This window comes from Phodopus roborovskii, unplaced genomic scaffold (genome assembly GCF_943737965.1).
Source record: "Phodopus roborovskii unplaced genomic scaffold, PHOROB, whole genome shotgun sequence".
In the NCBI taxonomy this organism is placed as follows: domain Eukaryota; kingdom Metazoa; phylum Chordata; class Mammalia; order Rodentia; family Cricetidae; genus Phodopus; species Phodopus roborovskii.
Genome location: NW_026126682.1, coordinates 352,928 through 364,976, shown reverse-complemented (window position 1 = coordinate 364,976; position 12,049 = coordinate 352,928). Strand labels below are relative to the sequence as shown.

The window sequence follows — 12,049 nt, the reverse complement described above, 5'->3', positions numbered from 1 at the left end:
AAATGTGAAACTTAAAATAAATAACCAAACTAAACAAAAGAGTGAATTCTTTTTGTCAAAGGGCTATATTTAATTTACTTATATCCAGTATAGTTTTTAAACTTACATTGAGGGTTTTGTAGACAGAAAAATGTCTCATTTATATTTGATATTTACAAAAAATGAAAAGTATGTTATTACAATAATACATATAAATATTTCTTTTAAAATGTGAGTTTGATTTATGTTTCATTAACCTATTTCTAACTGTAATACAATAATTTTTTGAAAATTAATAGTTTTCCCACATTGGAAATAAACATCTTTGTAAGTCACCTTTAAAAACATTCAAAGATTTTATGCTAGACAAAAAAGCTTTAGAAATTCTGAAAGAAATCTAATAAATGAAGCTTTCAGCAGTCTCTCCAAACTTGTTAAATTGAGTTAATTCATTTGGTCAAATTTTTATACTGGAAGCATTATCAATGTTAACTCCAAAACTGATGGCATAAATTAACATATTAAGTTAGATAAGCAATTACTACTGTGAGTTTTCTTATACTTCAAGGACTTTAAATCACAAGTGTGCACATATGAATACAGTCTGAATTTTCAGGATTCAGAAAAGCATCAATAGGGGCTAGAGAGATGACAGAGTTGTCAGTAAGGTTTGCACACGAGTATGAGGACCTGAGTTTGATCCTCTTTCTCTAAACAGTCCAGCATGACTTGCTCTTTCTAATTCAGGTGTGAGGAAGCAGAGATGGAAGGTCATAGGGTTAAATGGTCATTTTAGCCTAGCTGAACCAGTGAGTCCCAGATCCCAGTGAGAGAAATTGTCTCAAAAGAAAGACAGATAGAAAAGGAAGGAAGCAAAGCAGGAAGGAAGAAAGGAAGGAAGGGAAGGAAGGAAGGAGAGAAAGAAGGAAAGAAGGCAAGAGAGAAAGAAAAGAAAAAGAAGATCCATGAGGAATTGCACTCAAATTTGACCCTTGACTTCCACATACTGGCAAACACATTTGCAGCTTCACCCATGTGAACACAGATATACGTATATATATATATATACGTATATGCATATATATGTATGTATGTATGTAATATGTGTATATATAATGTGTATGTATATTTGCATGTACATATATACATATATGTGTGTGTATGTATGTATAACATATGCATGCAGAAAAAAAGCAATGATGTATTTAAGTATTGTCTCTGTGTTTATTTTCAAACCCAGTTTCTGGGTACACAGTAAAGAAATAATTTGACCTCTCCAAATGAGGGTCCTATTTCCAGAGATCTGCTGTGAGCATTTGCTTCTTTGCCAGGGACATTCATCTGGGACAGAGCAGCACAGCAAAGCTAGGCATTCCCAGAACAGGCCTCCTGGGCCCAGTGAGGCACAATGATTACACTCCAATTGCCGGGAGGAAGAGCATTCAAGTCCCCATGCATCATGGGTGACAACATTTCTGAGGTTCCGGTTATGCCCTCACTATTTGTTTAAAAGGAAATTTGTGCTCTCCTCCAATGTCTTTGTTTCTATCTCTAAAAAGACATCGTGGTTTCTTAATATCCTACATAAACTGAATAATCCCAAGACCTGGTTTTCAGTTGGCTACCTCTCCTCATGCTGCAGCTAAGGTCGGTCACTCTGCTGACTGACTCCAGATAAATCCTGAACGTTTTTCACAGTCAGTCTCCTCTGATTCAGCTGTAAGTTTACACATTAGACAGCTGATTGGAGCAGACATGACTTTGCTAGACTTCACTTCCCGTGGTAAAATCGTGTTAAAGGCGTCACATTTGACATAAGAAGCCCTTGTGTCAACTAACCCACTGTAATACCCGATACAGTGATAACGATAAAACACAGTTGGTTTCAAGATTGCAAGCAGTTTTCTAAAATAAGATGAACCCGGCTACATCACCAAATGTGTGCCAACATCCACCCATCCACCAGTGCGTGCCCCCCACCCCCATGCTTTTCTCCTAACAGCTCTGAGTGTGCTCGTTTTCTCATTCAGGAAGGAAAGGAGGAGGCTCAGAGTTCACAGCTGAGAGGCAACAGGGCTTGATGCACTCCTGCGTGGTTGCATCCCTCCCACCCTTAACAATAGCTCTGAGGGCCTCAAGCAGAAAGTGTGTTAAACTGGTATGCTTCATGTAACAATGGCTTCTACCTTCAGATTGAGAAGTAGGCATTGACTTATTTTTCCCTGTGCAACCACACAGGAAACGAACTGTTTACTGGACTCTACAGTGACTACTGGACCAGAGACTCTGCGATCTTCCGCAGTCTAGGGAAGCTTGGCCATATTCGCACGGAGCACGATGACGAGAGGCTGCTGAAAGGTAGAAATGAGAAGACAAGAGCTTGAAAATCAGCATGGAAAACAAGCCTACAGTCCACGGCTACGTCTGCCATCTTGATAATGAAAATACAAATACAAAATAGTCTTGATAACTACCGAATTCTCGCATCCAAAATACATATATGTGTTTATCATTAATACGCAATAAGTTTTTTTTTATAGCAATTCTTAGATATCAATTGCTAAATGAAACAAGAAAATTGAATACATGAAAAGTAAGGATTAATAACTGGCATCCTTGCTGCTGTAGGCATTGTGTGTTTTGCTTGCTTTAATAGCATCATGTTGGGGGGGGGGTCACTAGTGGCTAGATGATGATAGTTATCTGATTTTCAATAATTTTCTGAGCCTCCCAAGATGCTTTGTATTTTCTCACAAACTGATGAGACTTAAACAATCTGGTGATAAATCGTTTGTCAATTTACACCATCACATCTATAATTTTTTCCTTTTTCATTTGTTTTGTCTGTAGAACCAAAATTTGTAGGTTCATACATGATCCCTGATAATGAAGACAGAGATGACAACAAAATGTACTTCTTTTTTACCGAGAAGGCTTTGGAAGCAGAGAACAGTGCCCACACAATCTACACCCGAGTGGGAAGGCTGTGCGTGGTGAGGATGGCGTGTCTATACACTACTTACGTCACAGTGCATACCAGACCCAGACCTCTCACACACTTGTTCTTTATTGGTTCATTTTAGAGTTTCATACAGCATGCTTTGATCTTATCTGTCTCCCCCCACTCAACTCTTCCATAATCCATATCCTTTACTTACCTTGTTGACACTTTGTTCTCTACTAGGCTTCTACTTTAAATATTTTGTAGTATTCTATAGACTTTCCTAATTTGGTATTTACTAAACCAAGCTTCCTGTGTTATGTTCATAACTTCACTGTTAATGAAATTGTCACTATAAAAGAGACTTATCTTTGATGAGATTTCTCATTTTCAAGTTGTGTTAGGAAATAATCTACAATTAGCATTTCTTCCCAAATAGGATTTTGTTCTATTTTTAAAATATTATATGTTCATTTTTATGTGTGCATATCTCTGTGTGTATGTTACTGCTCATGCATGTCATCCATTTTCATGGATGTTAGACATATGTTTTCCTTTGCCATCTTGTGAGTCCTGGGAAATGAACTCAGATCTTCTGGCTTTGTTGCAGGTGCCTTAATCTTCTGAGCCATCACAGTGGCCCAACACTATAGAATTTTTAAATTGAATTTAAGCATTTTCTTATTTTTCACAATCTATTTGCTATATGTACCTGGGTCTCAAAAATCAGTTGATCAGTTCTATAGAAAAAAAAAAAAACAACAACAACAACAAAAAAGCAGAAATGGAAAGATACAGTTGTTTCAGCATGTAAGAAGAAATTTAATAATAATAACACATATAGTATATAGACACATGCAGCTGAGAATGACCTTTACCTGTTCCCAAGGAAAGGTATGATTCATCCAAAATTTTGAGACAATTATACAATGTATGAACAAATAATAAGCAAGGTGACTACATCATAAAGCCAGTGCTTCTTCTAGGAGAGAAAATCATATTAATATGTGAAATAACTAGAAAATATATTGAGAGCACTTGAATTAAAGTACTACACCAAGGGGCTGGTGAAATAGCTTAGCAGCTAAGAGCACTTGTGGCTCTTATCATGGAGCCCATCTCACTTCCCAGCACCACATCAAGCAGTTCACAACCTCCTGGGACTCCATCCCTGGGGAGCAGATGCACTCTTCAGGCTTCTGCTACACCGGCATACCCATGGTGCTCATACATATACATATACTCAGTATCCCCTCTCCACATGTGAAACTAAAAATGAAAGCAATCATTAAAAAAGTACTACACTAATAAGTCAAAGCAAGGGAGAAGTGAGAGGGAGTTACTTGTAATATTATCTTAGAATTTTGCTAAATGTACACACACACACACACACACACACACACACTGCCCATGTGACCATATTAAACCTTGCTTTGTAAATGTTCTGTAAGCATCTCATTTGTCCATTTTGTTTTTTCCAGAATGACGTGGGGGGACAGAGAATACTGGTGAATAAGTGGAGTACGTTCCTTAAAGCAAGGCTGGTCTGCTCTGTACCAGGAGCGAACGGAATCGACACATATTTTGATGAGCTAGGTAACTATTGCTGGAGGATCTACATTTTACTCTTCTGTGTGTGTTCATGCTCCCCTATAACTATCACACTCTCCAGAATGTAATGAAAAATGTCTGCTGCAAGGGTTTGGCCTCTATGGACCAAAAGGCAAGTTTCTATCTATTCACTTTGATCCAGTCACCTTGTAGAGCAGAAGAATTGACAGAGACTCATCTCACTCCCATAGAGGAGCACTGCAGGGACTTTCTCTGCCACTCAGCACAAGTCCCCACCCAGAGCAAAGCAATGATTCATCCTTCTGTCCCGGTCACAGCTGTAGACCTGGAAACTGGGTCCGAAAATGTATAGTTCTGGATGATTTTATGTAAATGTGATTTTTTTCCCATGCAAAGAAGGTTAAAATACTACAGGATGAAATGGTCTTTTGTTCTTTCAGAGGATGTGTTTCTACTGCCTACTAGAGATCCCAAGAATCCAGTGATATTTGGACTGTTTAACACTACCAGGTAAGAAGTTTATAGTTAACAAAACAGTATGAAAGAGAAAAATGTATCACTGCAGTACCTTTCATGGTGCACATATCTCAGACACCGACCCCCATCATCAGTCCCATCCTCTTCTTTGTAAGTGTCCAGCTTCCCTTGCTTTTCCCTGACTGCCAATGGCCTTCATTCATCAAAGTCACAATAAGTCTAGTCCTTATTGTTCTGTTCATAGCATCCCATCATTCCTTTTACAACTGTTCACTCCCCTAATCCCTTTAATTACTTATGTACAATCATTTGACATGTTTTTTTTTAATGAACCAGTTATAAGATAAGCACTTCCATACTATCAAGTCTAGGGTAATTCTTTTATTTATTTTTCAGATTAAAAATTTTAATCCAGGCTTTCAAAGTGTTCTAATAACTGTTTAGAATTAGTTTTGGGGTACTTTTTCTCTGCCTACTCCAATGGTTATAATAACTTGACAGATCTCAGCGTTCACATTGGCAGTTCTTAGCATTGGATCTCCCCCCAAAACCCCACCCCTTTATTCACTGTTACTACTGGACATGACTTTCCCTTCCAACATAGGTTTAGATCAGTTCTTTGATACTTAGCACCCATGTCCATGAATGTTCCCAAGCCGTTAGTCAGGAATAAGCCCTCACACCTTTGTTTTTGTATCAGCCTCCTACGTAGACTCATACTGAGCACACACTTGTCATCTATGAAATGTGATGGTCAAGTTTAAAGCTTAGCTATATGTTATTTCTCCCATTACCTATGTATGCCTATGGAAGAGTACTGTAAAGTAATATTTTTCATGTGTTGATACATTAAATAGAAAATATTCCTAGAACTGATTTGAGTTGAAAGTTTACATATGTAATTTCCTGAGTAGCTTTCACAATGAAGCCAATAGCACCAAGAATACAGAAGGAAGTGCCTCAGTATTTCAACAGAGATAGATTGATGTCACTGGTTCTCATCATCAATGTGTTAACGTTAAATTACATTAGGACCTTGTAGCTAGTGCTCACTTAAAGTCTACCCTCAGTTTTGTTAAGATTTCAGCAGGTGATTTTTATTGGTCACTTTGAATTAAAGCACCTAGAAGCTCTTTGAACAAGTATCTTGTTTTAACCAGACCTTTTTTTCCCCTCAGAATAATATGGGAACAATTCTTTCCGTTATCTGTACTTTGATGTAAATTTACAAAGTTAATATATATCGGTATTCACCACAGTACACAGCCCCATTTTACTTCAGTTTTCTTATGCCAGCGAATGGTTTTTGCATCATGTGATAATTCTTTAAATAATAAATTTGGCCTATGAGGTAATCTGTATTTTTCTATTTATTAAAATGATCAGTTTAAAAGCTAACCTCCTAAATGATAGCATATTGGATCATTCAGAGAAATCAAAGATATGATTTCCTTCCATGATTTCAACTTTGTTCAGTTTTTATATAAATCTGAGAGGGGAAAAAAGCTCCCAGCTGTACCTGCCATGCAGCTTGACATTTGTAGAACGGTGATCAAAGGTTTACTGCCGCTTCAGCTGAGACTGTCAGGTTTTGCCCAGTATCACAGGCATTTCCAATTGCTTCAAGGTGTGTTATAAAAATGTGTGAATTGATGTCCTAAGACAGTAACATGACTGCTGTTCTACAGCTGGCCGAGAGTGCAGGAAATACATTTACACGAAGTTTACATTTTATTAAAGCTTCTTCACAAACATCATTCATTTTAATTCACATAATATGGAGGCTACAAAATGGTGCACTTCTTTTAAATGATGGATCTGTGTTCAAGTACTGTAACAATATCTTTCCACTAAATGTGATCATAGATGTCCCCAATGACATATTTAACAATATCCTTAAGCTCTGAATGGATATCTTAGCATTTTAAAAATTATTTTGATCACTGTTATATATGAATCAAGTATCTGAATTTTTATATCATCTTTCCATCACTGAAGAACTCAGTGACTTTCTAGGAAAATTTAACAAATGTTCTAATATTTAAAATACACAGTGCTAAAAGGTGAGGCACAAGCTACCAGGAAATCTAAGGATATGCAAGTGGAATTTAGACTAAATCAACAGTGTTGTGATTAGGGGAGCACTAGCTACATTCAAGATGTAATGACATAGAACTACTCCCTTAAAACGATCAAGTCACATGGCTAATAATCATGAAATAATGGCAGAAGGGGGCCCGGGAAGATGGCTTATCACGTAAAGGAATTGCTGCCAAGAATGACAATCTGAGCTTGATCTTTAGAGCCGTGCGGTGAAAGGAGAGAGCTGACTCTTGCAAGATGTCCTCTGACACTGCGCATGTACTGTAGCTCCTGCCTTTCTCAAAGGAATAACAAACAAATAATAAAGTGAAAATATTTCAAATGCTTACAAAAACACACCATAGGATGAGTACAAAGTGAAATTGCACAATTCCATCCTTCTAATATCGTTTACAAGTTTAGAACACAGGAAATGAAGGAATGGAAAATCTTTCAATTTCATTACTTAAAATATTGTAATTAATATTTCTAGAATATTTATGCTTTAAGAAACTTCTTTTTACTCATTTTAATTCTAGCATACATATATTGGGGTATTTGACCAAGTGAACTCTAAGTTACATCTAGATTTATAATTTTTATTTTTCAGCAATATATTTAGAGGCCATGCTATATGCGTCTATCACATGTCAAGTATCCGAGAAGCCTTTAATGGTCCATATGCACATAAGGAAGGCCCTGAATATCACTGGTCACTCTATGAAGGAAAAGTACCTTACCCGAGGCCTGGTTCTGTAAGTGTAGTCATTCGACATACTGCTCTTATGTTTGAAGTCTTCCTTTCACATGTTCTATCTTACTTTGCAGCTAAAGTATAAACATATAAAGTATAAACCTATAAGAATGTTCCAACAACAGTCAAGAGAAAACAGTGTCATGTTCAGTTTTCTGCTAGTTATTTAATGCAAAGACATTGTGATTGAACCCATCTTAGCAGCATTACAAAGTGTGTCCTCACTGATAGTCCAGACAAGTAGCTCTAACTGGACTTTCTGTTTTAGGGGTGCTGTTAAGCATATAAATATTTAATAAAATAGGCATATTATAGTTCTCTTCCAGCCTTGTTAGGAGAATTAGTATCATATGTCACTTTTAAACAATAAAATCCTGTTCCATGTTACTATTTTAATATCTGTGTTCACTTCTGTGTTTCCCAGGACAGACCTTCTCTCAACTTGTTCCATTAGCAGAGTAAAGGAAATTCTATCATTTGCTCTGAAATGTTACTGCCAAAACTCTAACTAGCTATATCAACTTCTATGCTTTTGATTGGGACATGTCTAAAACTAACAACAATGAAGATGTAGGTTTAGATTATGGGTCCCTTATGCAACTAGGTTGGAGTAGGTCGTATACACCATTGTGTGTTTCATGTGAGTCATAGTGTACATACATTTTACTTGTCAATGAGGTCCATATCTTCTCTTTACCAAGCATCTGGTGAGATGGCGAGCCTACACTGATTATCACACAGTCACAGAGAAACCATTTTTGTAGAGCTAAATTTCCAAATGAAAGCAAACCTCACCTCCAAGTATAAAGCTTTATCATGATAATCGCTCTCACTGGCTTAAAATGACTACTTTCAGTAAGTCATAAAATATATTTTACTTCACTCTATTGCTTGAAATTGCAACTTAAATGGGAAAATCCACTCCTGTGGCTTAGTTGAAAATGCTTCTTGAAACCACATGGCCTTAGAGGAGGTCGGAGGAAGTGACTGGTTGTTGGACTTCTTCCAAGGTAGTCAAAATGTTTCCAATAACGTGTTGTGCAAGTGCACAATTCATGCCAAGTTAGGCATGGGGGGTGATTTTAAAACACAAACAATTATAAATGCCCTCTTTATATAACCTGGCTACTTAACTACTGCATTTATACTTTAAATTTAAAAAAAATCCAGATATTGTTACAGCTGATGTTGGTTCTGGGGGACATGTGTGACAGTGAGAAGCAGTTGCTAGAAAGCAAACATCAGAGTGAGTATCCCGGGCAGTGTGTGTCAGGGTGTTCCACAGTTGTGCATTTTAGCATCAGTGTCTTCAGAATAGCTACCTATAAGAGCGAGTCTCTAGTTTTTCATTTTGCTAATTTCTGATATATATGAACTAATCCACATTTTTTCAGGTTACATCAGGACAACACAAAGAGGTTTTGACATCTCCTTAATTAGCGATGATGGAATTTGAATAACTATCTACACTGTAATGCTAGAATTAATCAGCAAGAAAGCAGAAACATCACCACTCAACATGATTTCAATAATGAGAAATCTATTTTGTATAATTGTAGTCAATTTACGTATGTATTTATTTTAAAGGAAAGTCCCACTTAGTAGCTCAGGCTGTCTTCAGACATGGTTTCCTCCACCCCTCACCTCTCCAGTGCTCATGTATTCCTCATGAGGCTGTGATCCTAAACTAGAGATTTATTACTAAAAGGCATGTGTTGTTCTGATGAATGGTAGATCCTTCCTTGTTTCCTTTCTCTCTTTTGTGTTTTATTTCCTTTTCTTTCCATCTCTTCCCTTTCCATTCTTTTTTCATTGAACAGATTGAATCCAGGGTTTCATGTATGCTAGGCAAGCTCTCTATCACTAAACTATGTCAACAGCAAATAGTAGATTCTTCAGTTTGAAATTTTATTTCAATAGGAAACAAAATTCAAAACCATGGAAAATATTTCAGCCATTCATATTGTTAAACATTTATTTGTAGTCCCCAAGTTATCCTGTATAGTATATATTTTCAGTTTTCTGGATTTCCGTATTCTCTGTGTATTTTCAATGTTGCATTTTATAATATAAATTAGTTTTCTTTTGAAATATTTAATACTGAATCCATTCCGGCAACAGAAGATGCGGAGTTACTATATACTACTGAATGCACAGTTCATTGCTTGTGCTTATTTGACTTTTGTAATTCTTCTTGTTAGTGGTCATAGGGTTGCTCTTCGGGTTCAAAAGAAAAAGAGTGAACTAACCCACTTGCATTTCAGTGTGCCAGCAAGGTGAATGGAGGGAAGTATGGAACCACCAAAGACTATCCTGACGATGCCATTCGATTTGCAAGAACCCATCCACTAATGTACCAGCCCATAAAGCCTGCTCATAAAAAACCAATACTAGTGAAAACGGATGGAAAATACAACCTGAAGCAACTAGCAGTGGATCGCGTGGAAGCCGAGGATGGCCAGTATGATGTTTTATTCATTGGGACAGGTAAGGACACAAGACAGCCTTGATATGTTTCAGCTTCACCCTCAGATAACTTCTACCAACCAGCACATCCCATGTTGTTGCCCTAGCCCGTCTCAAAGATAAAATGACCAAATGAATTTATAGCTTCAATTAATGCTACCGCATTAAGTCTTATATGGGAAGAAACTTGCTAATTGTTGAGCACCCAGCGTTATGAAGAACAAAGTCTGTGTGATGATGCTTCAGCTTAAAATCCCCTTCTCTGGCCGGGCCTTGGTAGCGCACACCTTTAACCCTAGCACTCGGCAGGCAGAGACAGGCAGATCTCTGTGAGTTTGAGGCCAGCCTGGTCTACAAGAGCTCGTTCCAGGACAGGCTCCAAAGTCACAGAGGAACCCTGTCTCGAAAAACAAAAACAAACAAACAAACAAGCAAATCCCCTTCTCCAGGTACAGCGCAGTCCTGGCGGCACAATGATCTTACAAAGCATTCTTAAATTCTTCCTTATGGAGTTTCAAAGGCAACATTGCCAGGAAGAGGGTGTATTGCTAAGACCTGCTCATGCTTCTCCATTCTTCTGCTTTTTTTTTTTTTCTGAAAATGTTAAGCAAAGAAACGATAACTTAACATAGGACCCACAGCACAGCCTGCATTTTATCACTGTTGATAAAGTTAATAATGTGCTCTATGAGTTCATTATTCTATAAGAATCAGAGCTCTGTAAGAAACCTAAAATTACCTTATCACTAGTTCATACACAGTGATCTCTGACCATTAAGGAAAAAAAATGGAATTTCCAAAAACAAGGCTAAAATGTGATTAAAATGGTTAAGGTAGTTTTATTCATTTTTGTTAATAGAAAATAAAGGTGATTGCTATTCGGTTAATTATAATCTAGTCTTATTAACTCATATATAAGATTTGATAATTCCTGATAAATTGCTCAGATCTCAGAAAAGTTCATGGATTAATGCTTCTGAAGGTCTAATATGTTTTATGAAATATTATTTTTACTCATATCAAGTTTTGTGTTGGTGTAAGTTAATTTCTTGTTCAAATTATATGCAGATAGAACAAACCCAGAATATCAGGGATAATGAAACACAAAGTGGGAATCTAAACTAGAAGTACAGTTTTATAAAGCAATAGCAGTTATGGAAGCTGAGTATCTAGTAACCTCTGTTCGCCTGCCCTTAATGGGGTAGACTTGGCTGCAGCAAGCCTTGGTGTCATTCTGTCTTTGCATGCAGTGTGCAAGGCTCCCTGATGCTGCTGTGTCCAGGTTGTTACAAGACTGCTGCAGCTGAGCCCATATCCCCATGGTTACATGGCAAACAGTTTCCACCTGGAGCAATCTCCCCAGCCCATTCTCCAAATTTCAATATGAATGTATCAATTCTACATTCAATGATGTAGCTAATCTTGCTTAAGTTAAAAATCAAGAGAAAGCAATCTAGGGCAGTGGTTCTTGACCTCCCTAATGATGTGACATGTTGTGATGACCCCCTCAACCAAAAAATTATTTTGTTGCTACTTCATAAATGTAATTTTGCTAGTTATGAGTCATAACATAAATATCTGATATGCTGGATATATGATATGTGACCACAGTGGGATTCTGATCCATAGGTTGAAATACTCTGATCTAAAAGAACAAATTATACCAGAGAAACTAAAAAATATCTTTTAGGGCCTATGTTAAGATATATTGACCCCCAAACCAGATATTTGAAAAAGTATAGTGATTGTGATACAATCCACTGGTAGGGGTTTTGAAT

The 12,049-nt window shown here is 37.1% G+C and overlaps 1 protein-coding gene across 1 annotated transcript in view; it reads left to right on the top strand.

The window, feature by feature from the left end:
* The window catches only part of Sema3e (semaphorin 3E), a 226,146-nt gene that overhangs the window by 187,432 nt on the left and 26,665 nt on the right, over nt 1-12,049 (top strand). The window contains exons 6-11 of the mRNA XM_051174604.1: nt 2,218-2,337; nt 2,830-2,972; nt 4,402-4,516; nt 4,933-5,002; nt 7,662-7,806; nt 10,070-10,292. Of these exons, the coding sequence (XP_051030561.1) occupies nt 2,218-2,337; nt 2,830-2,972; nt 4,402-4,516; nt 4,933-5,002; nt 7,662-7,806; nt 10,070-10,292 (816 nt within the window). The remainder of the gene's footprint in view (nt 1-2,217; nt 2,338-2,829; nt 2,973-4,401; nt 4,517-4,932; nt 5,003-7,661; nt 7,807-10,069; nt 10,293-12,049) is intronic.